The sequence below is a fragment of the Amphiprion ocellaris genome, chromosome 13, assembly GCF_022539595.1.
Source record: "Amphiprion ocellaris isolate individual 3 ecotype Okinawa chromosome 13, ASM2253959v1, whole genome shotgun sequence".
Taxonomy (NCBI): domain Eukaryota; kingdom Metazoa; phylum Chordata; class Actinopteri; family Pomacentridae; genus Amphiprion; species Amphiprion ocellaris.
In genome coordinates, this window is record NC_072778.1 from 8,337,573 (window position 1) to 8,364,859 (window position 27,287).

At 41.5% G+C, this 27,287-nt stretch overlaps 1 protein-coding gene across 11 annotated transcripts in view; it reads right to left on the minus strand.

Moving 5' to 3' along the window:
• Positions 1–27,287, minus strand: part of rapgef2b (Rap guanine nucleotide exchange factor 2b) — a 118,396-nt gene that overhangs the window by 16,744 nt on the left and 74,365 nt on the right. For 8 of the 11 annotated variants that reach the window (XM_023279855.3, XM_055016413.1, XM_023279851.3 and 5 more), the window contains 11 exons: positions 14,714–14,845; positions 9,196–9,373; positions 7,107–7,243; positions 6,048–6,206; positions 5,130–5,282; positions 4,810–4,974; positions 4,225–4,332; positions 3,925–4,128; positions 1,562–1,670; positions 1,200–1,476; positions 467–624 (listed from right to left, as the gene is read on the minus strand). In XM_023279855.3, the coding sequence (XP_023135623.1) occupies positions 467–624; positions 1,200–1,476; positions 1,562–1,670; positions 3,925–4,128; positions 4,225–4,332; positions 4,810–4,974; positions 5,130–5,282; positions 6,048–6,206; positions 7,107–7,243; positions 9,196–9,373; positions 14,714–14,845 (1,780 nt within the window). Of the gene's footprint in view, positions 1–466; positions 625–1,199; positions 1,477–1,561; positions 1,671–3,924; positions 4,129–4,224; positions 4,333–4,809; positions 4,975–5,129; positions 5,283–6,047; positions 6,207–7,106; positions 7,244–9,195; positions 9,374–14,713; positions 14,846–23,647; positions 24,303–27,287 lie in introns of those variants that run through there. The other 3 variants (XM_055016414.1, XM_023279863.3, XM_023279858.3) reach the window with 3 other exon arrangements.

Below are 27,287 nucleotides of genomic sequence, written 5' to 3' on the forward strand. Positions count from 1 at the left end.
CAGGAGTTAATGAAATACAGAGACTGTGTTTCTATATCTCTTTTTAATTGGATAGTAAAGGTATCAAAAGCAATTTGTCAGCTATCAATGACTGTGTCTATTTAGGAAGCTACTTTATGTCTCTGGAACCAGTGATAATATGAGATATAGATGCCAGAAAGGGTATTTGGCCATTGTAGCTCAATTAAATGTCTTTATACAGTGCCAATTCACAACATAAGTCATCTCAGGGCACTTCTACACAGTAAGGCCAAGACCTCACAATGTTATCTTGTAGAGAGAATCCAAACTTCTTCGTTGTCATGTCAGATATACAGTGCTGAAGCATCAGTATAACAAAATACCTTGATCTCACATGTTTACTTCATTCCATTACCCTAAAATTGATGCCATATATGCTGAAAAAGTACTGCTGCCACAAACTTCTCAGTCTCACTTTATGTCCACACAGATGTTAAATACCCACCAGGCTGGTTGTTGAAGTCGAGGATGCGGTGATGAGACTGCAGAAGGTCCGGGTTCGACGACGAGAGATTTCCACTGACTGGCAGAGCTGGTGGGATCTGTTTCGACTGCTTCATCCCCACTATGCTGTCATCCTGCGATTGGCCCACGCAAACGTCACTATGGAAACAAGAGGAAGAAGGGGGGTGAGATCGCAGTCCTGTAAACAACAGGCAGGGGGCGATGTTTGTGTTGGCATGAGCTGGAAGCTGTGCAATCCATACAATAAACTCCACATAAAATATTCCACAGTACTGGCTGGCTGGTGTTATTATGGGCTCATAATTGGGTTGGTCGACAGAAACCTGGCCCTCAGTCATTAGGATAACAAACTGAAGGAAACATCTAATTTCGTTAGGGACTACCGATAGAAAATCACTATTTTTATCCCTTATTTCTAGGTGTTCCTGCAGAATTTCCAAGTGAAGACACAAACACCCTTTCTGCACAAAGCACAGGATTAAATAAATCACTTTTACTTCTTTTGTTTCCTTTTGATATAAAATAATCTCAGATGTGCTAGTTTTGTAAATAAAAAGCTGTGTGCAAGATAATAGAATATTAAAATGTAATGTGTATTAAATTTTAATGGCACCTACAACTGTCAACACTGAAAGCTAACTTGTGCAGCTTTTATAATTAAGCCTTGACTGTTGCTGATTTATTTGCCACTGAAAAAGTCGTGTCTTATTTACTTGTAAGGTTTAGGGGGCAGGATGCTGGTGAGCGTCTTGTCGAAGATCTTCTTCAGCTTGTTACGTCCTCCCACCGTGTTGGTCTTGGCTTTCTTGCTGACTTTCTCCAGGCCCATCACCTGCTCCACGTCCACCGCCAGGTCGGGGATAGAGTAGCGGCTGGCCTTCTTGATGTCCCCAATCTTCGGAAGGTGAGGTGCCCCGTTCTTTCTGTCGTGCTCCTCCTCGCCATCCAAGTCATGGTCTTGTTCCGGCCTTGTTAGCAGCTCTTTAAACACTAAACGGGAATAATTAGGTACAAGAATGAGCCATGCATGTTGTTTGCATAAATTAAAACACTGTAAAAGTACCTGAAGACTTACCTAAAAGGTTTGTCTTCACAGTTATGGACAAGTGAGTGTTGTTCTTCAGGATCTCGTTGGCTTTGCTGAGCTGGACATTCTCAAAGTTCTGCCCATTGACCTCCAAGATCTGCAGAAAGAATCAGTCAGCTATGTTAATGATACACTGATATGCGACCAAGCATAAGACCATGCCTGGACCTTCTCTCATAGCCATCTTCTCTTCATAAGAAATACTATCTTCACTGCAAAAACTCAAAATCTTACCAAGTCTATTTGTTTTATTTTTAGTCCAAGTGTCTCATCCCACTTGATTTAAGATAAATTCACTTAACAAGTGACAGTTCAGCAAGCTGGAGGGACTTGTGTAAGACAATGCATCTTAAGTATCTTGTTAAGTCAAACAATCCTGAAATGATCTTGCTTTGAGCTGTATTTTACAAGAAAACTCAAAATAATTTTAATACATCTCAAATTAGGAGGTTACATGAAAGCAAAAATCTATTTTTGAGTGAAAAACTTTTTTTTTTTTTTTTTTAAACATTTCTGGCATATTTTAAGACACCTAAGCTTGAAAATCCTAGTAAAATATAGCTTAAAATAAATTTTCCCAGCTAATTTTAAGATCTCAATATTCTAAATACCATATTTCAAGAAATCTTACCAAGCCATTTTTCACTGGCAGATTTTTTTCACTTATTTCAAGGTAAAAGTTCCTTGAAATAAGTTTTTTTCCTTGTTTTGAGAGGGGCATTTTTTTCCATTGTGGTCTAAATAGGCAGCTGATGCATCATTATGCATGCAGATATTATGTTTCTGTCACATTTCACTCACCGTGGACCTATTTTTCATTGTAGTATAAAGTCCTGCACATCTCTGAATTTTTTTAACTTGAGTGTTTCAGTGGTACCAAGGAACCCAGAATTATTTTGTTGTTTTACAGTATCTGGTGCAAACGGTTATTATTTTTTAAAATTTATTTTGTTGAAATATCAATTTTTAAGCTCAGATTTGATTGTGTTTCCTGAAGGAACCGCACGTCACACACGATTTGTTCCAGGACTGTAGGAAAAGTTCTCATTTAGTGATTCTGTGTTTTTTTTTCACTTTCCAGCTCTGCTAAATAATGTCACTTTGTTATTATTATTATTATTTTTTAAGATAACACGCCCTTCTAACCCACTGATGGATTCGAGGGTTCAAAGGGTTAAGGATCTATATGCTAGTGAGCAAGCAAACCTTGCCAGTAAACTGCGCTATTGGAAGTACTCAATGACTTCCCTGGTCATCCTGTCAAGTCAAACTGCAGGTTATGAGAGACTATATGTGTGCAGATAAATGGTAAACCTTGAAACTGAGAAAAAATGTTCTATATATTTAAATAAAATGGCAACAAACTCCCAGTATTGAGATTTTTATACATCATGACATTTAGTCCAACACCAGATTGTGACATTAGCGTGGCCTATGTGAAATTTCAAATTGCCTTGTCTTTATCTTTACAGCTTGACAGTTGCGGAGGAGCCGGATATTTGCATTTAAGCACAATCTTGTCACTAAGCTGCCGTTTCCTTTCCAGTGGAAGAGGAAGTCACCTTTAACCACAATGTACATGCAGGCCATCCTTTGCTGCTGTGAGGCCAGTAAATGCTGACATACACAACCAAATGTCTGGTTTGGGATCAGTAGTGAGAAGTGAAATGTTGCCAGGAGTTCACCTCTGACAAACTTCAGCTAATGGCCTGATGACAAACTAAGTGAGCAGTTAAAAAAAAAAAAAAGAGAAAGGTGTGAAGGGTGTGAGAGAGTGAAAGCTTCCAAGGATGTCAGCTTCCCTGCTTCCTTTTGGGGGAAACAGCTGCAAGGGATGTTTGGAGTCAAGAGGGCTTAACTCACATCCAGACACTCTCAAGATGGTTTCAAGGATTAAAGAACTTTACTTAAAGCCCCCGAGGACTGCAGAGTGTGAAAATGGTTGAGAAGTCTAATTGTGAGGAGAAAGTCAACACAGGGTGCCCCACAGCTACTGGCAAGTTCAGTTTAAGGCTTTTCAAAGGAACCATTTTAATGCTAGTTAGAGCAAAATGTAAAACCAATTTTGCAACAAAAAAAAGAACTTGAACAGGAAAAAAGCGATCAATTCTGGTGTTCATCTGTGTGACTGGAGGGATTTCTCCGCAGAGTTGCAGTCTACAGAAAATCAAATGTTTTTTAGACTGCTTGAAGGCTAAATAAATTCCTTAACGGAACGGCATAACCAGGATAAATTACGTTTAAAATTTATGGAAGATTGAAGAAATATCTTTGAGCAAGACACCAAACAGTTGTGTTGACATATGACAGATATGTAACTACAGCAAAAACGGTGAGGAGGATGCTCTTACCTGATCACCACGCTTAAGGCCGACTTCTGCCGCCTTGCTCCCTGCCTCCACGGCATCAATGAAGATACGGAAACCTTTCTCCTGACCCCCGAGAAGGCTGAATGCCAGTGGAGAGTCCCTGGACGGCTTGGTTAGGGTCACCAGCCGTGGCTTGGCTTTAGCAGCACATGCTATGTTTAACAGTCTGAGGTGCCCACACATTTTCTAGGAAAAACAAAACAGATATGAAGAATAAAATCTACTAATCTGACATTTTTTTTTTTTGCATATCTTAAATCTCTGTTTGGATGTCACACTTACTTCTTTCTCCAGATTGTTTTCAAACTCTTCCAAAAAGTGAGTCATGGCAGGGTCGCCCTCAAAGTCATTGAAGTGATTGTTTACCCACAGCAAGACTACCCGTGTAACCTGGAGAAATCACACGAGCAACACAGGTCAGACGGCTTACTGCTTGACTGACTGCAGCCAGGTGATACACTGCACTTCATATCCCGAGCTAATATCTCATGGGAAATGTCCCTGCATCTCTACGTTTGGGTACAGGTTTACACACACTAAATCTTAAAGGTGTGAAGTTTATGTTTTAAAGCAGCTATCAGCTTATTTGATCTTTCAGTTGTGTCTAACTGCAGGATGTTGTCTCCATTTTATATAATTAGATGCTCTGTCTGACTTACTTTCAAACTCTTTCTTCAGCAAATTAATGTTTAAGATCAAAGTTTGTCTTTTATGCACCTAAATGCACCCTGCCTAAAGCACATTTTAAGTTTGAATTCTGCAAACCAAGGGGGATTGTGAAGGTAACACTAACTCTGTGTGCGAGTTTATTTAGTTTGCCTGCTTTAAGGGTAGCGTACAGATATGTAACAGTCTGACTGCTCATACCTTGTCCCTGAGACTGGGGTCGTGGAACCACTCCAGCAGCTTCTTGCCCACAACCATGGGGCTGGAGAGGAAGGTCCTGTAGGTCAACAGGAAGTCCTCGATGTAGGTTGGGTCCACCACTGAGTGCTCCTCCACTAGGTGCATGGTGAGACGCTCCGCTGTGCCCTGACATTTAAGATCATGGCGTTAGTGTTTCAAAAGATGACTAGCCCGAGTATGGTAGCTTAAACAACTACAAAAAATTATCTGGTTACCTGTTAAGCGAAACCTATGAGCTTTGGATGTAATGAAATGTAAATCCACTGAGTGTTGATTCTCACCTTGATGACGATGTGTCCTTTCCTGGTGCCGGTGCGGTCCAGTTCACGGTGTTCCTTCACCATAACAATCTCTCCTTCTTCTTCAACCTTCTGCATGTTCTTCTCTACCTGGTTGAGGATGCAGCAGTAGTCCTGCTGGGCTATACACACAAACTGAAAAAAAAACAAGAGGGAAACATGCATTAGGAACAGATTTAAGCCAATTTAATGTTGGGCTTCAAGTGTAAAATTGTAAATCAAAGGTAAAATTACACAATAAATAGCAATGTAGGGTCTTAACATGAATATTAAATTAATTTGTAATGTCAGGGTTGTTTTTAATTAGAACTCACTTTGCTTCGATGTCTGTTATTTTAAATGCTAAATGTAAACTGGAAAGCATATATTTATTATACATGCGTAACACTATTTGTGCTGCTGAATAACTTTAATGTACAGCAGTGTGTGAAAGTCAAAAATTGAATTCACATGACAGATAAGAACTATCAAGAAAGAGATCCTGCATAGCAATTAAACTTCTATTTGCACTGATAAATTACAAAAAAGGAGGATTTAACTAATTGGCTGCAAATATTTTCTCCTCCCAACCACTCAGACTGCTGATGATGAGAAGACTAAAAAACATTTTGGTGCCTTTACTTTCACTGCTGAGCACTTTACTCCCAAACACATGATGCAAATAATGCAATCTTGCTCTTTGCATGTGCTGGCCTATTCTCTTTCATAATATCTCACATTTAACGGGATGCTATTGCCCAAAGCAACTTTTGGTGTCGTGCTTGCAAACACTTTCAGCACAAGTGGGTCACAGTGGGATTTAATAACAAGATGGCAGAGCTAAGGCCATGCTTTCCACACTGAAATGCAGATTAAATGGACCTAAACCCTGTGCAGGAATATTTAAAATGAGGAATCTACCTGGCAGTCGTCCACCTTCGTCTTCATGACACCTTTCATGTATTCCTTCTCCATGGTTGGTGACACCCCAAAACTGTTCCCCATGCACAGGATCTCTGTCCGGCTGTCAGGGTACGTCACCTCTACCGAACCGTTCAGGATCACTGACCACGAGTCCAGCTGGAGTCACGACACAAGAGCACAATAGTTTAATGTTTCAGAAATAAAGAGAACACAAACAAACACGCAAAAAATTGGAAAAAAGAGACAGAAAAAAGGAAATGCTACAACAGTGATAACTTTGTAGATCAGACTAAGTTCAGTCTAGTAATATTCCCAACAGCTGGTGTCCCTTAATGAGTCAAAGTTATTTATCAAAAACAACCATATGCAGTAACTACAAGGCGACTGCTGCACTAACAGATGGTTTCTGACTTTCCTCAGAGGGATACAGCAATAGCAAGAAGCTGTTAGAGCTGCCCAGCAAAACACGACTTTAAGAAGTTTCAAAACACTCAAAGCATTATCACAAGTCATACAAGACTGTTTGACATTAAAAAAAACTTTTATCCTTTTGAAGGATTATGTAAAAAAAAAAAAAAAGAAAAAAAAGTGGATGCTTTCAAGAATTCCTGAAAAGCTGACATTTTGAAGGTTCCTATCTTTTACCCCGACAGCAACAATATGCCCAGTGAACCTATATGACCGGACATTAACTAATGGGGCCAGGCCTTAAAGGCAACTTCTGCTATCTATTGTTTGGGTGCATTATAGCAAAAAATAACCAAATTGTCTTCATTGGAACTTCATGTCGTGTCTTCACCAGAAAGAGAAAAAGTAAGTGAGGCCGTACTCGGCTGCCTCAGGGATCCTAGGAAGACCCAGTGATAAGAGACGTCCGCCATTCAGGGTTAATAGAGCAGAAAAAACATCGAATGGAAGAAGAAAGATTCATTGGTGTGAAGAGGTGAGACTAAGGTTCACTTCTCTGAGACACACACATATATATAAATACAAGTTAAGGCAAGAGACAGAAACAGGACAGGGCTTATGTGAGCATGAATATGCACCAACACACACCTCCTCTCCATCGTTGAGAACGATGGTGCCGGCGCGTTCGACCACAGCGAAAACCATGACAGCGCAGAGTTCCCTCCTCACTGACATGGTCATGTTGGCAAATGCTGGCAGTTGATGCATGAACTCCAGTAATTGCTCTGCGAGAGGGACAAAGGAGAGACACAGTGGAGGAGTTTAAGAAAACGGCAAACAGAGTCTTGACATTACAGAGGGCAGGCAGCGCTCTTGGCAAGCCTGCGTTGCCCTCAATCTGGCCAAAAAGGCATGAGCTGGAGGCTGAGCATCAAAATGGATCATCGACACAATGAATATATCGCCTACAGAGGAATCAATGTGGGAAGAAGGCAAAGCCAAATATCAATTCTATTGATATAAACTTTAGGGCAAGCCAAGAATAATCGCTGACAATTCACTCAGTGACCTCTGTGTGAGTTAAAGGAGATACTGGAGATGTTAAACCACAGCTGAAATCAGACTGAGTTTAAAGTTTAAAGCCATTATTCATGTACATCGCCAAGACACTACTTTCTTCACATATCTCTATGCTAATATCTGTGTAGAATTACCATATTTCTTCTCAAAGCACGAAAAAAATGTATATTAAAAAAGCAAAGCATTTGAATTTTAAGAAATAATTCCCCGAGAACTCCACAAATTCTACTGTGAACATCTGACTTCTTTAGCATAAAGTAGTTGAGTGAAAGCTGTCCATACCCAAATCTGTAGGTTATACAGAGTAGTGTTTCTGATAATATCTCTAATCTACCGCTTTTAACATTTAAATGTATTTGTCTGAATGTGTTGAGCACCAGATACACATTTTTGTCTCTACATTACTGTTTCTTCAACATGAACATCCTGGCTCAGTTTAAAGCATAACAAAAAACTAAAAGGTTACAAAACAGACACATAATGAAAAACTGATCAATTACCAGCAATAAATAACTTCAGTAACAGGAAAACAACCAAAAAATGACAACTATGATGACAGTGTATCCTAATATCCCAACCAAATAAGTTAAAAACACATATCTCTGTTCAGGTTTGCAAAATTCTCAGTGTACATTAAAATGCAGACATATTGAATTAAAACTGTTGTCAAGTATTATCTGCAGATGGTAAAAGTTTCATAATCTGGGTGAACAAATGCTTCAGTTTGGCTACATTTCACCGGGTGTGTCACCAAGGGAAAATGCTATATTTAATACAAGATTCAGGACGTTCTGCAGCACCACACACTTATAGCGAAAGAGGGAAGATACCCCTCTGTCCCCCATCTACCATCCAGCTCTCCCCTTCAAGGTGGCCAGCAGCAATCTGGTGCACTGGCTGACCTGGGCTTGGCATGGCAACAGCATCGTGTGTGAAGCTGCAGAAGCACTGAAAGTTTAATGTGCTGGGAGAGGTGAGGCGAGAGGATGTGCCGGAGTGACCTAGAAAAGCCTGCTGGCAGAGGGAGGGGTGTGCAGCAGGGAGATCAGTGAAAGAGGGGGAGGGGGTTGGCACTTGTTCGTACTCTCTCTGCATCCAATGCATCATCCTGCCCAAGTCTACATCTGTAGCTAAGCTTTGAGTGTGCATACTTATTTTTTTTAAACATGCCTATCACTATCATTGGAGTTGAGTCATCGCTTTAAGGGATATGATACCGCAAGCCTGATGTGGATTCGAGAATTACTCGAAAGCCGACATCGTAAATGAGAGCTGTGCAGACTTCAGACAAATGTAAATTTTCTGTGACCGATTTAAATAAGAAAGGAGGGAGTGGTTTTTATAGAGCAGCAAATTAATCTAAAATTGGGACAAGAAGTGCCGTCCCAGCCGAGAACAATGCTGCTTGTGTTTTTTTTTTTTTTTTTTACTGATATCTTTCACACCATTCTCAAAAGATATGTGAATACAACACTCTGAGGCGTGCACAAGAATAGGCAGAACTTATTTAAAATAAACCCTGCATTGCCACGTTTTTGTTTACAATAGTGGGATTCATAAACTGCACTGAGACACAAACACTGTAGCTTATTCAGTTTGAGTTTTAACTTACTACATATACAATAGAAGGCAATAAAATCCTTAATCGGGTGCTCACCTATGTCATCGTCGGTCCTGTCCATCGGGTCCTTCTCCAGGCAGTCCCGCACGATGTCCCGGCTCATGAGGGGGTCCGACGCTCGCTCGATGTCCTCCTCATCGTCGTCCTCTTCGGAGTCGACGGCTGTCTCTGGCAGGCCACTCAGGTCCATGTCACCTGGTTCGTTCTCTGTGGCCTAAAAGGAGCAAACAGACGAGAGATGAGTCAGTGATTAGTGATGGACACGAGGAGGGATTTGGCGACTCCATTCAGCAGCAGGTGGAAAACTACAGCTGTTCCATGACCATAAGGTCAGATCTCTGCAGTGACCAGCATGTCCATCTACAGCCCTGCTCCTTGTCCAAGCATCTTTTAGCTAGACACTGAACCTCCTACCTGTATGCTCATTGCAAACAAAGCTTTAGATTCCCAGCAAAATACTTAAAAAGTAAAGCCCCACTCATAATCGGCTGTCAAAACAGAGTGAACGTACTCATAAACAGCCAGCGTAACATTTCACCAAACAGACGCAGAGGTTGCACAGCACACACACAGACACACACTGCTTAAGTCATTTTACAGTGAAAACATCAGCTGCAACACGCCACATTTCCAACCAAAGGCAAATTTTCAAAAAGTCTATAAAACTCTTGTGCAGATTTGACCCATTTCGTGAAACGGATAAGAGGTATTCAGTACAGTATGAGAAAGACAGGCGTCAACACTGCATACCAAACAGTCTGCTATGCATAGTAACAAGCTAATTAACTCCCAACTTTCCTCTCCTCTCCCCCTCAGCAAACTCCAAAGCCTGCCTCGCAGCCAGATCCTGTTCTTTGAAAGCACAAGATGAAATGTGTGTGGAGTCGGGAAAATGAACTAAGATGAGAAGCGAACATAATGCAATTACTTGTGCATGAGCGATACTAACGGAGTTCTTCTGCCATCATCAAAGAAAATATTTCTATAAATGACAGAGGGACCGTATTGCCTGATTCCTGCTCAGACAACATGAGAACCTCTCACAGAGAAAATCAAAGCATTTGGAGAACAGGACTTCAAAACATCGGCTCTGCTACCTCCCAACGACGCACCCTCTTACCCCAATGTGGTGCCCAACCTCAAGCTTCTTAACAGAAAGAGAAGAAAAGGTTGCCTTTGCAAACTGTCCACAAAATCCCAGAGCTAGACGCATCTTCACCTCCCTGACTGTCAGAATGCTTTTAATTTTTTAATGCTTTGAGTCCCTGTACCCAGTCTCTCACAGAAACCCTCTGTCATTTCTCCTCAAATGCCATGTGCAAAAGGCTCATTAATGATTCAGCGTCTGACTGGCCATTTGGGCGTCACTAGTGCACACCCAGGCAGGCGGGGCCAGGGCGGGCTTCGCAAAGAGGATGCGGGGTGTCCACTTGAGGCCTTTGGACAGTGAAGAGTCACAAATTAAGAAGAGGATACAAGTTGTGTTATACACTTTATCTCAAACTATCATATCAAACATAAGTCATGCCAGCATGCTGCCTTTCCAGAAGTGAAAATGGAAGGATTTCTTCTTGAGCATTCTTTGTTTTCAAACCAGACAGCTGCATATTCATTGCCTCTTCTCTACAGATGGACTGGGAGCAAAGGTTTATGATACTTCCCACAATATTTTACAAAACAAACATAAAACCAGACAAGAGACCTGAGGACGCATATCTTTTCATACACACCACACGGCCTTCATTTGTTTTTTTACAACAGGGTGCAAAGCACTTAACATGGCACATGGAGACAGGCTGTTAAAATCCAAGCACTTACACACATTATTTAAAATGCAGATTGCCTGAGCACCTTTGTATTCATGCACAGGCTTGTTTTCGTGTCGTGCATGTGTCAAAAATCCATAAATGTTCAGTAGGCATTAAGAGTCAGCGGGCAAGTCAGGTGCTGTTAATATTTCATCAGGGCTATTCTTGGATCAATGCTTTCAAAGTCCTTCTGGAGGACCAATTTCATGATTTATTCAGACACAAACAGCGCGCCATGTTAGCCGTGACGTGAGAATGATATGGGACTCTTCACGAGGTGCTTCAATCAAACAGGCCAGAGGAGGCTGTGGAGATTAGAGCAGCAGAGAAGCCTAGTGGTTAGATTATTCATAGCTCCCATCAATAATCCGAACCGCAGTCTGCTCTCTAACGGCATCAATAAAGCGTTGAGAAAATGTAACGTAGAACAAAATTAAAATTTCATGTCACCATATGTCTTTGTACCATCAACTTATTGTGATCTTGAGTGTAAAGAACCAAACCTCCTCTGATCCGTTTATACTGAAACACCCCCAGTGAGGACAGCACACTACTGATCTACAACTCCACACTATTATTGTGGAACCTGCAGGGTACAACTTTAGCAAACAATAAAAAAAGTAATGTTGCATAAAACAAACAGTTTGAGGAGTCATGTTGGGTACCCTAGGATAGTAAGAGATTAATATGAAGTATTTCATCTATTTTAAATGCCATTTTAGCTACGTGTGCACTCACAGAATGAACTGTGTAATAGTTTGATAAGGTTGCCTGTGATCTGGAACAGGTGACTCCAGCAGATTAGCCCACCAAAGTAAAATACCACCCATGTCCTTTATTTAATGACTGCCATTTATTCCTCGATGAATGGGAGGTGGAGGGTTCAGGAAATGACTAGGAAGCGAAAAAGCAAGGAAAATATATTTTTGCAACATGAAATGCCGTTGTTTTTTCTGACAATATTCATTCGTGTGAGAGGATTTTACTGGCAAGAGGTTGCAAGTACAAAGAAACTATTGTTTCCCTGAGCCAAAAGTGACAAAGTTGCATAGCTTGCTTTGTTCAAATAACAATCCAAAACCCAAACATAATCATTTTATTGTCATTAAAGACACAGAAAGGCTGCAAATCTGAGACACTGAAACTGTTTCTGTTGTTAAACAGAGAGGCACATGCTCACATATAAGTAGTTCATCTGTGAGTTGAGCAGAGAAGTTTGATCATATGTGAAATAAGATAAAAACCGACACACGCTGAGACAGAAGAGAAGTTAAGGCAAGCAAATATAGCGTTTAGCGACAGGAAAAGCATCGGAGCAGGGGTCCAGCCAAAGAGGATAGAGAAGAAGAAGAAAAAGCAGGACAGCGTTTGTGATTCAGAGAGAGAAATCAAGAGGCTGCTGCAGAGCTGCTAGCAGATGGCGCTAAGACCGGGATCACAGACTGGGGACAGTAGAGCCTGTTCAACCCGCCCCAGCCAGCCACAGCAAAGCCAAAACATATACACACACTTCTCTATGACGACACACAATCATACATTCCTCATACGCAACACAGAGCTGTATTCCAGCAAACCGAACTAATGCCCTCGGCCGGCGCACACAAACACCACTGGGGAAAAAGGCCTAAACATGACAAAATGATTGCGCCTGAAGCCCCTGAACACAGTCACAGCATACTAACAAACAAACACATAAACAGGCACCACAGCAGGTGACAGTATTAGGAGCCACTGGGGTGGGTGTGCTATGTTAAGAGGATTAGTCGCAGGGTTTGGGGCACGTCCACAGTCACGAGATTTTGTGTACGTGTGTTCTTTTGAGTTGAATAGTTCCTTTTAGAAGCCTCTTAAATGCAGATTTCCTGGTTAAATAGAGATAAATTGAAAACATAAAATCATGTTCCTTCTTTTAATTTGGTCTTTTCTTCTCATTGCTATTTGTTATGTATGAGCTTATAACACTTGAACACCACCAAACTAATTCCACCGGTGCTGTAAGTAAAATTATGAGCATAAAACTGCTCATGAAGCTCCTTTTCACATGTACGTCACCGCTCCCTGGGAGTTGTGTACTTCTGCTGTGAGGTGATGAGAGCCAGACCTGGAGTCGGGATGTGGGCGGGACCACCTGCTCACAACCACCCGCCTGTCTGTTCGCCTCCCGCTGAGCGCCGACAGCCTCCTATTAGTGTCTTAAAGCCTTTTTGGCAGCCAAGTCTTTACATTCCTCTCAATAATGTTTGTCCCTCTTAATGACACTAACCTCAGTTCACCACAAGGAGGAGTTTTCCCACCTTGCGGCACATCAGTGCAAGACTGTTGCTTAATTTATTTAAACAGACATGGCTTCAGATTACATCACTACCTAAAAGTTTAGTTTACACACTAACAAAAACATGTCACATTCTTGAAGAATAATGGCCCAAATAAATGCATTTTTCTAACTATTAATGCATTCATTTGGATACTATGTATGATTTTTGCCATCTTAAAAACATATTTACTATATATTTTACTCATTATGTGGCCTACAAAAAACTCTTCTGTAAAAATATGACATTTTAGGAAAAAGAAGTCCTTTCTTGTCGAGATGAGAAGATTCGTAACACTCTCTTTTCTTGTGAGGTAAATATTAAGCTACCGCCAGAAGACTGTTAGCATAGCTTAGGATAAAGACTGGAAAAGGGAAACGGTTAACCCTCTAAACCCCAAATTCTGTTGGCCGTTTTAGAAGACATATTTGTTTTTTAATCGAAAAAATTGCACCATTTATCAGAGCTACAAAACTGAAAAAAGAAAGAAAGAATCTTCAGATTTTCAACTCTCCAAATATCCATCAACTTCTGTGTGACTTTCAGTTTTGTAAATTGCCATACTTAAATCAAAATTTCTTAATTCATCATGTATCATTTAATAGTCACTAAAAATACAACGTCTGCTCTAACCTGATTCTGAACAACCTAAAAATGATTTGGTCCTTGCTGCAACCAGGAAGTCATTAGTGACAGAAAGTCAGGGACTTTTCAGCTGAACTGCAGTAAGGACATAAGTGGTAAAATACCTATCATAAGTGGAGTCATCATTTTCCCCAGTGTTTGTAAAGTCTGTGGGCACTTGGAAAAATGCTGTACAAGTTAATTCCACGTTTTCAAATATTTTGTTTCAAAAAAAAAAAAAAAAATAAATAAATCTTTTTATAGTATTTATAGCATGCTAACTTTGACTGCACCAAAGCCATGTGCCTATTTTATAGCCATTGTTGTGCTGTTTTCATAGGCACTGCAGGACTAGATATTGTTGTATATCGCAGTAAAAAATGAGCCCACAGTGAGTAAAAATGTGACAGAAACTGCTTGGGGTTTAGAGGATTAAATTAGTTCTGGGCAAAGGGGTGAAAAAAAAATCTGCATCTGGAAAAACAAAAGTAATTAACATGTTATATCTTGCTTGTTTATTAAGAAAAAACATGTCATGGCCCCAGTCTTTGTGATAAGTGAAGCTAACTGACTGTAGATTGGTATTTACAGTACAGTCATCAGGATATTTCCCAAAATGTCAGATCATTTCAAGCATTTTATTTCATTGAAAAAAGGTGAAAACAAACAAAACATGCCCTAGCTAGACTGAGAGAGGTTTCATGGCCAGATTTAGGATTTACAAGCTACAAGTTACCAAACTATCACACCTACTTAACGGTCCAGGGGAGTCCGAGCTGGGGATCCAGCACCAGGATGGGGAGGCCTTACCTGGTAAATGTCTGACAGGCTGCTGCTTCCAGAGTCGCTGGTGATACTACATCCTGAGTGGCTGGAGGAGACGTGGGTCACCTGTGGATGTAAGCCGTCGGCCAGGTGAAGTCTGCTGAAGTCTGCGGGGAGCTGCACATACACACACACAACATACACACAGATGGTCAGTATCAGCCAGCCCAGCAGACACTACTGGTCACTCACACTGACACTCATGCTGACTGCCAGGCGTCTGGATACACACTTGGCCGCATGTTGTCCTCCAGTCTGTCTGGAAATTAAAAGACTAAGGATCTAAAAATAAAACTCTCTTTCTGTTTGAATCACATTGCATTTCTTCATTTCCTCTCCGCTTTATCGTTTGATAGTGAGTGAACACACGCAAACTGGCTGTTAGAACATAATAATGTATTTTTTTTGTAACTACAAACGCGCTCTGAAAAATCTGAAAAATTAATTTTAATTGGAAAGCTGCCTTAAAACACTATCTTCTATTGAAAGAAAAGGGATTTATCTCTGTCGATATTTCACAGCAGCGATTACACGTTAACAGAGCAAAAAATATTAATTAGTCACACTGCAAGAGCTCAATTTTACACATAGTTTATTATTAAAGGAGAGGAATGGCAGAAAAATGGAGGTGTTAAAACGTCTGACTTTCAAAGAATCTGTCAAAAACATTTAGTTTAACTATATGGGAAGGGAACACTAAACCTGTTATTACTGTAGATAAAACCATGTAAAATCTAAGAACATCTAACATCTGTTGGTACTTCTAAAACGTAAATGACACGATCGTCGTTATAGCGCAATGTGAAAATGTTAAGTTGCATTTTTTTTTCTCCAGCACCGCATAACTGCAAAGGAATTCCTTTCACCAACTGAGCAAACAAACACGGAGCACTGCATACATCAAGGAAACACCCTAATTAAGGTACGCGACTTGAGTAACCTAAATGAGCACGAGGCGGTAATGGGGGGAAACCCCTCTGAGTTATTCATACGATATGAAGTACAGGAAAAGGCGCGCTGTAATTAGCAATACTGTAAACGAGCCAGCCCACTTCTCTGTGGAGATGACCCTGAAATGTAAAGTACTTCACAAACCCCCTGCTGAAGTTTTAGGAGGCGCATGAATAAAATAAAAAGAAATGTTGCGGTTAGAACAGGAGCAGCTCCGAGGAGTTTATTTGAGGACTAAACATTCCGTAATTATTTCTGTATGTGAAGTATTAAGGGCAAATAATGCACAGCAACTAAATCAACAACTATTTTGATAACCGATTGATGATTTAAACCACTTTTTGGGGAAAAAAAAGCCTTTTCTTGCTGGAATTAGCTTCTTAAATGTCCCCTTTTTTCCCTCATTCAACAACATTATGATTTAATATTTCTGTTAGTTTTGGGACATGGTTTTTCCAATTTTCTTACATTTTACAGACAAAACAATTACTCTACAAGCTTTTGTCACAGTACTCTAATATGCAATAATCTATCTTAAACCTTATATCTAAAACACAAAAGACTTTAAATGTCTATAAATGTCGAGCAAATTTAAGGCTCATCTTTATTTCAACTGATATTTCATAGATTCTTCTACAATATACATAGTGTTCAAATTAAAGCCATCGCATTTGATTAAAGTGCTGGAGGGCTGAATAATCAAACAGCATAAACTGGTTCACGGTGTCTATGGACGTGAATATTTGATGGATAAATGTTTTATTTACCAATATATATTTGATACTCAGCAGGGAGACCGTTCGCTCTGGGCCACTTTCAACTCCACTTCTGGCTGTGGCAGATCATCAATATTACATTTTTAAACCTAGAAGTCAAATGGGGCTGATTTAACTAGTCTGGCTCAGTTATCGTACGGCAGGAAATCAGAGCCAAACCGAACGTCTTGGGTTTTAAGGCTTCCTACATGCTGTAATTTTAAATCTTGATAGTAAACACAATTTAGATTTTTATTTATTTGGGTTATTTTAAGTGTTTCCCTCTAGACAGTAGAAAAATTTTTGACCCATTGCTGGTGAAGAAGGGTGAGATGATGAAGTTCAAAGATAAAACCAACTTTCTTTCAATAGATCCTGATGTCAAGGTGACAGACTGATTGTGCAGCTACTATCCAGGATTTTAGCACTTCATATCTGAGCTATGAAAGGGAAAATGGTCTCTGAAGTGTAGTAGTCTGGGTGTCAACGTCACCCCCCTAAAATGTGCTGCTGTAAATAACATCACTGCCTCAGATAGCTTTGGAAATCAGTCTCAATACTGCCAAGTCTCACTTGGATGACAAATGGAATAGATTGGACAGAAATACATCTTGGGAGGTTCATTTGCAAGTAAATGGTTTTGTGCCATCCTCAACTCTCGTTCGCACTCTAAGAAAACGTCCATCTTCGCAGCTTCTGAGGCACTCATCTGCATTACGGCTTAATTAAAGAGTGTTGTAGATGAGAGGAAAAGTGTTTTGCTGCCAGAATTATCACTGTGGAATATCGGAGACTACTTCTGAGTAAAAAAGGCTTCTTAGCATTCATGAGACGGAGCAACAATAAAATCGAGGAGCTCGACGTTCCTGGATGATTTTGGAGGCATGGCAAGTTATTTGGAGACCTTTCTAAGCTCTTTGTGAGGGGAAAAATTAGAATATGAGATATATCAATCTGCAAAGCTCCTTTCTGTGTCAGTGACAAGACACTGAGAGGCAGACAGTGGAGCTCCTGTGGCACTGAGGTGTGATGTGATTACACTGTGTCAAAGATTGCCATCACGTTTAATTATCTGGCCGGCTGCACTAACCAAAATGGTCGACCGGAGGGCCGAGTCAGTCGCTAACTCCCCCCAGGCTGCTATTTCCCATCCCCTCGTCTGGTTGACTTCGCTCCAAACGCCTCCAGCTGACTTCCTACGTTATCATTACTGCCTGGACAATGCTGTGTGATGAATCTCTTTTGTCCGTTTGGAGCTGCAGTGATAAAGCCTCATCACATTTCCTTCTGGTGACTTTTACGGTGCAGCACATCACTCTTTGTGGAGCAAACCTCGGAAAGTGAAGCTATCTTGGAGCTGACGCTATGACTAATTATATTTATGATAAGACATTTGTTGTCAGAGTGCTGTAGGTTTGAGGCACAACACCAACTTTATCGTTATCCCTAAGGAAATTTGGTTTGTACCCAGGGATTACACACAGTTGGCAATAAACTACTGGAGAAAGCTTGATATCAAAAGCAGAACAGTGAGTTACACTGCTGCTGTGAGATGTTCCTTCATTATTACAAATGAAGCTTACAAATATGTTTTTTCAGGGCTGACACTGATACCGAATATTAGTAATCCAGCAGACCAATATTTGAAACCGACATACATATGAGATCAAAATGAAAAATTTATGTTACGAGCGTTTAATTAAAGGGAGCTTTTTAACATTTTCTCTTCTGTGCTGTTGGACACATAGAAGCAGCAGCCAAAACAGCACATTTTGAAATGATTTACTTTCTCAGTAATCAGTTTAAAAAGTAACAATAGCGATAATAGAAAAATATTTTAAATATGAAATCTTATAATGAGATTATAAGATTAAAGTTTCCTGAATAACTGAACAGGCTTTGGGCTACAGACAGGGCAGAAAAGCCAGAAAACATGACGAGAGAGACTGATTAATTGTGGGTTTTTAATTTTTCACGGGTTTGTTAACGATAACAGAAATACAGAATATCACCAATCTTATCCCAATCTTAGCATACTTTGAAATCAAGTATAAACAGCTGAGTTGGTGCAATATTTTAAACATTTTGGTTCAATAAATGGGAGTGCACAGGGGTTAAATTAGTTGAATATTCTCATTATTGAGAGTACAAGACGGGTCATGTGGAGTTTGTCGATACGGCCTTCCAACCAGGCTTTTGAGTGGTCTGCATGTCAATAATAATATCCCCGCTGGTTTCCACAACCAGCCACAACGATTCTACCTCCTCCAAACAAAACCCAGTACATACACAGGCCCCTCCCCCTGGTAAGAGCGCGAGATAAAGGGAGGGCAGGAAAGAGGGATAAAGGGAGAGGATAATAAACACTTAATCCTTTCTCTCCACTCATTTAGGTCATCCGTCTGTCGGTCAATAAGCCAGGGTCCATTCAGTCTATAAGGATGTGGTCCATTGACCTCTTCGGCCCAATGGCATGCAAGAGACCGGGCCAAGATGAATGCCAGCACAACAACGACATGCACTCCTTAAGATTTTCCAATCGGTGGCATGACAACATAGCAATACATGCTGTTAACTCCAATCATCGATCCGCAGAGTCGATAGCAGATAGGATGCTAAAGAATCTGTTGGTGATACACTAAACACCAACCACAGCGTGAGATTGTGATTGTTCCCCTACCTTATATAGGTCTCTCTGTACTCCTGTGCTCCGAATCTAGTGTTCTCTCGCAAACAAACGAAGTGAGCTCTGCAGAACAGCGAGCCGAAAATACATACAATCAGCTGTCACAAGAGGATTAAGCATCGCTCTAATGCTCGAGCCACAACACTCAGTTCTGCCTACATGTGAGCAGATGTGGCACTCCTTAAATTACACTGCAGACCTAATGACCTAGATTGCTGGGTGGAAGCCCTGAGTGGAAGCGCTGGCTGGCTCTCAATCTCTTTACCGCCTTTATGTGGCTGGGGGTGAATCTGTGCAACTACACTAGATGGCCCTTCCTGAGGGTGAAGAAGTTCCCTCAGTGGAGAATGCAGTTCTCAGCCGTGTGCAAAGCATCAGAGTCTCAAAAAGAGCTCTGTGCTTCCAGTGAAAATAGTCAAATTTCAATTGTTGGTTTAATAGGTTTAAATTATTGACCAAAAAAAGACAACAGCCAAATGATTTTTCTTTCTGATTTCAAGCAGCTGTAAAGTTCCTGAAGCTGTGCTGCTCCTTTTAAACATATCACGGTTGGTTTTAACTTCATTATCAAATGGAAAAGCGGCGATGTTGGAGGGCCGAGAGGCAGCAGGCACATCCCAGAGTTTCCCCTGATCATGGTGGCAGCTTCTCGCTTTCCTGAGCCTCCTGGATCAAGAGATTAAAATGCTTTCGGCTGGGTGTCCGATTAAATGGGTTTGATATGCTCTCTCGGCTTTCCCTTCCCCAGATACAGGTCCAACAGTCAGTACCACTCAAGGCAGGAGATAGACGGGGGGAGACGGTTACCTGCAATGAGACGATCCTCTACACTGCCACTAGAATCAGACTAATACCGAATGTGAGGTACTGTGATTTGTTTGTTTGCACAGTTTGGGTGTTACTGCAGTTTTAAGGGAAATGGGTGGAATATATATTTTAAGCAAATAAAGGAAAAAATATTAGCAGTGCAAAGGAGACTATCAGTGTTGAGTCCTTGGCTACAACATCCGACTGTATCAAGGTAAAGGTTTGGGCATAGATCCTCCGTATCTGAACATCTATTCCATAAAATGTCCATAGATAAGGACACAGCATTCACGATAAAGCTATCAGCAAAAGACAAAGTCATAAAAGTCTATAAAAACCTGATAAATCAACTGCGAGTGTGTGCAACAGCACATAGCTTGTTGCAGTAAAAATAAAGTGCAACCATACGAATGGAAATCCATGGTCTTCAGAGGAAAGATAAGCAATTAGGGAATTGCCCTTATAGCAGCCAATGGTGATGAGCCTACTGGGGTGATGTCATTACTGTAATAAGATCTGGTGGTTGTTACTGACTCAGCCCATGGTGGGTTTCCTGCTGGGATAAATAAATATTTACACAAGCTTCCATTTGTATGCTAAAAACACAAGAAAACAAAAGTCAAATGAAGGGGCAGGGAGACAAGACAGAGAAATAAGAGCTGGGGGTGCTGCATATATGAATTTAAGGACCTTTGGCAAGCTTGTGAAAAAGAATGCAATTAAAAATGTACAAATTAGTGCAAAAATAAGAAAAAAAAAGAAAATTATCTACCGTGACTGCAGAATGTCACTACCTCCATTTTCTGAAAGGTAGCAAATCAAAAAACGAGTCAAACTTAGGTCAATGAGCTCATGATTGACAGTGTCTTTAACTTCTTGGCTTGTCTACATGTTTTGTCTAACTTGAGGTGTTTCAGGTTTCCAGTTATGTTTTGGCACTACTAAGTCTTCTACACTGCCAATAGTAATTCTTTAATTAGAACTATGTGCTACTCGATAGCTGTTTTGTCTTTAACTCATTATGGTAACCCTACAATAAACGTTTTAAGGATAATTCAAGTGTGTGGAGTGGTTAGAAGTCTCTACATTTCTGGAAAACCAGTCAAATCAATACTGAAAGACCTATTTTGACAGAGATATCAGTGCAATGACACCGCACATCTTTGTTTCTATATATTATGAAGATCTGGACATGTAAGACATGTATCAAAATATGATATAAAAGCATGGGTATATATATATATTTTTTGAAAACTGAGCAGGAGTCTAGGTGTCCTCTCCCAAGAAATAAACATCAAACACTTAATTTAAGACATTCTGGAGAATTTGTATGCACAAATATGTGCCCTCTGAGGATCATGTAAATGTCTTTATGTTAAAGAAAACACAAAATGTATGCACAATCGGTAAACAATATTGTGTTCTTTTGGTTTGCTTCTCAAAATTAAACTCCTCCAGGGACAAAATCATCTGTTCTACATATTGTGGAGGATGTATTGCCTGCCTAAAAGGTAAAATCAAGACTGACATATAAAACAGTGCCACACTTCATATGTGCATGTTTTAGCCTACTAAAATACAGGCATGGCAAGGTATTTGTATTTGTATAGCACCTTTCATAGAGAATTCAAAGTGCTTCCCAGAGGATAAGAAGAGCTTGAACATACAGAAATCTAGCCTCACATGTGGCTTTTGGCCTTACATCTGAAAAGACATAAAAAATTGGAAACAAATAGCAGCTAACAAACGAGCAAAAAATTAGAAAAACGTTCAGAAAAGAAAAAAGAAAAATGCAACATTTTTAAAAATCCACACCCTCTTAAAGTAAAAAAAAAAAAAAATTTTCAGGAAACACAAAAAACTGAACCATATCATACTAAACCTTGACCTGGGCCAGTATGCTACAGGTGTAGAATCACATGATCTGCTCAACTGGGGATAATTTTACCAGAGGTAGCAAGAATCATGAGGAATTTATGATAATTTATACACACTACTGTCCAAAACTTTGGGGTCATCTAAAAAATTTCATTTTTTCAATGAAAACTCACATTTTTATTCATGTGCTAACATAATTGGACGGGGGTTTTCTAATCATCAATTAGCCTTTCAACATGATTTGCTAATAAAATGTAGCATTAGAACACAGGAGTGATGGTTGCTGGAAATGTTCCTCTGTACCCCTATGGAGATATTCCAATAAAAATCAGCCGTTTCCAGCTAGAATAGTCATTTACCACATTAACAATGTCTAGACTGTATTTCTGACTAATTTAATGTTATCTTCATTGAAAAAAAACTGCTTTTCTTTCAAAAATAAGGACATTTCTAAGTGACGCCAAACTTTTGAAAGGTAGTGTACATATTTTTTTTCAAAAAATGACCATTATTTAAGGAATGTGATGAAATGCAGAATTGCTGGTTGCCTTAGTATCCCACAGGCCTCAGTGAGGGAGGCAGCACAGGCTGTGAGGAGAGAGGATGATATATGTCACTGGCACTGACACATCTATGACTATTATAGGAATATTAAGGTGATTTTTCGTTTGGCATCTGTTCTCTGCGACCCAGGAAGCGTCCATCAGTGTGATGTACAGCCTTGCCTTAACGTGTGCGCGCGCGCGCGTATGTCTGTGTCTGTGTGTGTGTGTGTGTGTGTGTGTGTGTGTGTGTGTGTGTGTGTGTGCGTGCGTGCGTGTGTGTGTGTGTGGTCCCGGTGTGAGAGTGATGCCAGCGGCGCTGACAGCCGATCAATCCGTTTACCGTTCAAGTGCAGATCAGCTCAGGCCTCCGAGTGTCTGCCGGAGCTGCTTCCAGCACCACGGACAGCGCCACCAGCGAGAGGCCGCTGTCAGACTCAGCTGGTGATCGTGACGAAGGAGGGGGAAAAAAAAACACTAGTGTATTCTCAGAAGGAGTCGATTTTGCCATTTTCTGCTTTTAAAATAGCTCATCTTGTACGAGTGAGTGTAACGCGACCCGCTCCTGGACACTAAAAGGTGGGATAAGTGAATTTAGGGGAGCTTCATCTCTGCGCACATGACATCACCTCCCAGAAAAAGAGAGGAGAGAAAAAAACACCCTAATTTACTGGCTGCTGGTTGTATTTCTTATTTTATCTCCAATGCAAATGACATCTGGCGTGGTTAATTTCATGGACGCGTCTTGGACCTACAATCAAGTATTGTCATCTCTGTGCGTCGTAAAACATAACGAGGGCAGAGACGTCGGTCATTAAACACACACACAGGCTGCATCTGCACCGCTCTGTGTCAGTGTGTGTGTTCAAGCAGAGGAAATTTACTATGATGCCTCCAAGGGCCCGCATGAGCGCAACTTTAAGCCATAATCGCGCAAATACCGAGCAGGTGTCGGGCTATTTTGGATAATCTGGTGGTTTATTAGAAGGCCTACGAGATCGATAGGGTCCTTGATATTCAGCCGAGCGTGCGTGTCAGTGACAGCAAGCACATGGCGGCAGTTTCTAGTACAACACACTGACACACATCGGAGGCAATAACCAGCCCTTCTGGAGCGTCCTTGGTCTGGCCCTGCGTTCATTCATCTCGGCTCGATAGAAATCTGATGCACATCCATTATACGGCCGGTAATCATATCAGGAGCGGGAGGAGGAGAGGGGGGTCATAAATGAGGGTGAGAGAAGATGAAATAAATAAATAAAGATGGAGAGAAAACGCTGCACGTCGATAGGCTACTTACCGGGGTTTTATCTTGCTGGCTCGGGACTCCATTGCTGTCTGCTGCTGCTAATGGTTTCATAATGAAAAATTGTTCGCCGGGCTAAAATCTAACATCCCGGAGCTGCTCTACGCTACTGAGCACAGACCCCCATCATCGTCTCCATCCGAGCCGCCTGCCCTCTACCCTCCCCTCGGCCGCGCCGGCTCCCTGGAAGGAGGCGGCGGCTTGACAGTTCTGGGAGTATCCGCTGCTCCTCGGCCCTGATCACTCTCTCCACGCCGACGCCACCTTCTGCGTTTTTATTCCACTTGCTTCCCCCAAAAGAAGTGCTTCAGAAAATAAAAACCACAAAGGAAAAATGGGGGGGGAATATCCTTTTCATCCAGCCAGCTTCTTCTTCTTCCTTCCTTCTTCTCCTCTCCGCGCACCTGACAATCACATCTCCAGTCGGAGAGCAGCGATACGCGCAGAAAACAGGCACAAAAAAAAAAAAGATGACAAAAAAAATGGCTGACAACACTTTCACTCACGTTTGCTCCCTCCGCCTTCCCTTCTCCAGCTCTCTTTTCTCTTCCCTCCCTCGGCTCGAAAGTAAAGCAACGCGCACGAGAAAAAAAAAAAAACACACGCACACAAACGCCTTTATGCACCATTAGATTATTTGAAGACCGAGACGCCTGCAGCCTCCGCCGAGGTACTGTACGCTAAAACCCAGCGGTTTGTTTGTAACGGGAGCAGAGAGGGGCGGGGGGGAGATGTGGGGATGTGTGTCAGTGGTGGAGGAGGGGAGGACGGTGATGGTGGTGGAGGAGGGGGAGGAAGGGGGACAAGGAAGGACCTCCTCCCCTTGCCCTGACAGTGATGCTGTAAGAGCAGCCCACTATGGCTGTGCTCCTCTGGAGGGGTTTTCAACAACCCCAGCCAAGATGGGAAAAAAGGGGGACAAAATGAAAGTGAAGAAGTGGAGAGATGAAAGCTAAACAACAGGGAGGGAGTTGTTAGAGATGGGAGGATGGGAGAGGAAGAACATCAAGAGGCAGACGAGATAGATGGGTGATGATGGAGGGATGGAGGGAGGAGGAGAGGAGCACAGTGCGAGTAATGCCATTATCACACTCACTTCGGCACAAGACTGAGGCTGGAGCTGGTTGGCATGGTAACCGGAGGAAGGAAAGCCATTTCCTGGGCGGGGAGACAGCAGCACTTCCTCTTGAGAGAGTAAAAGAGGGAGATGGACGGAGGGAGAGAATAAAAGAGGGAGCTGGACGGAGGGGACGGTGGTCCAGCTGCAGATGCTGGTGATGATGTCACACTGTCGCCGTCGCTCAGCTGGAATAGCCATGGCAACGAACCCCCCGCACCCACCCACCCAGCCAGCCATCCAGCCCCCTACACACCCTCCAGGGCCTTCAGTTGCTGTGGCAACGGAGGCAGCGAGACATGCCGAAATGGTGGGAGGAGGGGGAGGGAGAGGGTGCATAAAAGAGACAGAAAAAGTGGCAATAGACTCTGCCACTTCACCTTCACTCAGCTGTACTACAATGAGCAGCAGCGTCACCAGCAGGGCCTCAAATGACAAATAAACAACACAGCTCTTCTGTGCTTTGTGAGAGGAAAACCGAGAAAATGTGTCGATAACACGTGCTGCCGGAGACTCTGGATATTGGATACGTAGAAGGTGCCACATATAATTCTCACCTGACAGACGGAGATATGAAGGGGACAAAAAAACACACCGCAGGGAACAATAGAAGCTGAAAGGCCAACCAAGACAATAAACCTGCTGTGGTTCGTCTCCACATCACACAATCAGACAAAATAAAACCAACTACAGCCGCCACAACTTACAATTTATCTGCAATTATTAGCAGATGAAACAAGATCCTCATCAAGAAAAACCTAAAACGGCAGATGTGACATGCATTGTTTATTTCTTGCTTGTCATTTTGTAGTCATAGCATTTTCCTGCATTTTTGACGCCGTCAATCATTCTCTATTTTGTTCTGTCATTGCTGTTATTTTCTTGTCAGTTTGCTGTTCTGGAAAAAGAGAGAGATGGAACTGTCAATTCCCTTTAGTATAATGCCGCTGCAACACTTTCGCAAAAAATGCAAACAGCTGAAACGCCATTTCAGTGCTTCAATTTATCGTTTGTAAACAAATACACTGTTTTATTAACACATTTCCTGTTTGAATAATCTATCAGGTAAATATGCCAAACATTTGTGGGTTCTATATTCTCAAATCGTATCATTATTGCGTGTTTTTGTTTGTTTGACCAAAAAAGCAATTTAAAAGTGTCATTGTAAGCATGGAAAGTTATAATGGCAATTTTCTGTAGCTTTTGTCATTCAAAAAAAGAGATTAAACAAATAAAGCGATAAATCAATAATAAAAATACTCCTTAGCTGCAGTTATGCATTATTTGCAAGCAGGAATCGTGATAAGAGTTTTGCAGCTTTACTCTTTCCGATTAGGTCTAAATTGTGGGGAAAAAAAACAATACAAATCTTATTTTCTGACACTGATTAATGCACATTTGAACATATAAACAGCAATAAAAACCAACCAAACATTTGACATATTTATGTTTTTGTGTATGCAGACAGCTGAGGGCTGACTGAATAAAGAGTCTGACTGCTCTGCCTCAGACAATACCTAGAAAGCAGTGTACTACGAGCTGGTTTTGGAGCTGCTCCAGTCAAAGCAGTGGGGAGGTGAGTGGGAGGCGGTGAGGAGGAGGGGAGCTGGAGACCCGGTATGACATCACCTCTTCTGCCCCGAGCCATGATGTAATGTATCAAAACAATAACAAAAAAAAAATGAGCTCAGGTGCTTTGCCGTGCAGCCTGATCATTAACGTCTCCAACAATCGCCGACGGGGGGGAAGCGGACCGGGGCATCATTACATCACCGCGGTAACTGGGCTGCGTTGGGGGAGTATCAGACGTCTTTGCCCAACCCCCCTCATTTAAAGCTTTCTAGGAACAAATAAGCCAATTAATCTTTTTTTTTTTCCCCTGACTAATCACAAGCTAAATGTAAAGGCAACGCGGCAGGTGAGCATCGATCTTACAAGACTGTGACGGTGACGTGAAAAACGCCACTTGAGAATAATGTTAATGCACTCGCGTTCAATCGCTAAATGCATGAGGTAGGAGTGGTGAGGGGGGTTGTCGGGGCCTCATCTGCCATTTGTAAACAGTCTGTGAACCCGGCGTGGCTGCAGCCGCTCCACGCATTTATAGGGAAGGCCATGTAATGGTGTTTTGCTTGCTGGTGCGTAGCATTAGAGCAATAAAAACCTCATTACGCTGCTGGATGACACACCCGCCTACAAACACATGACACACACACAGGCGACTGTTTTGAGGGTGATAACATAGAAAGCAATCATTATATGGAAACATCTTCAAATGCCATTCACCTTCTATAATTCAACCCTTCTCGTGTGCTTTCTTCAACAACATAAGGTCCTCGCACTTCATGATTTCAAAAGAAGGGCAAGCTGACCGTATTATAACAACATGCATGCACATTAGCACCTAAAAACAAGCAAATCAGCCAATTATGTGTCAAGTGCAGTTCTACAACCAACATTTAATTTCCTCATGAGCAATTTTGCATGTAATATGTGGGTCTTATCCAAAGCAGCTTG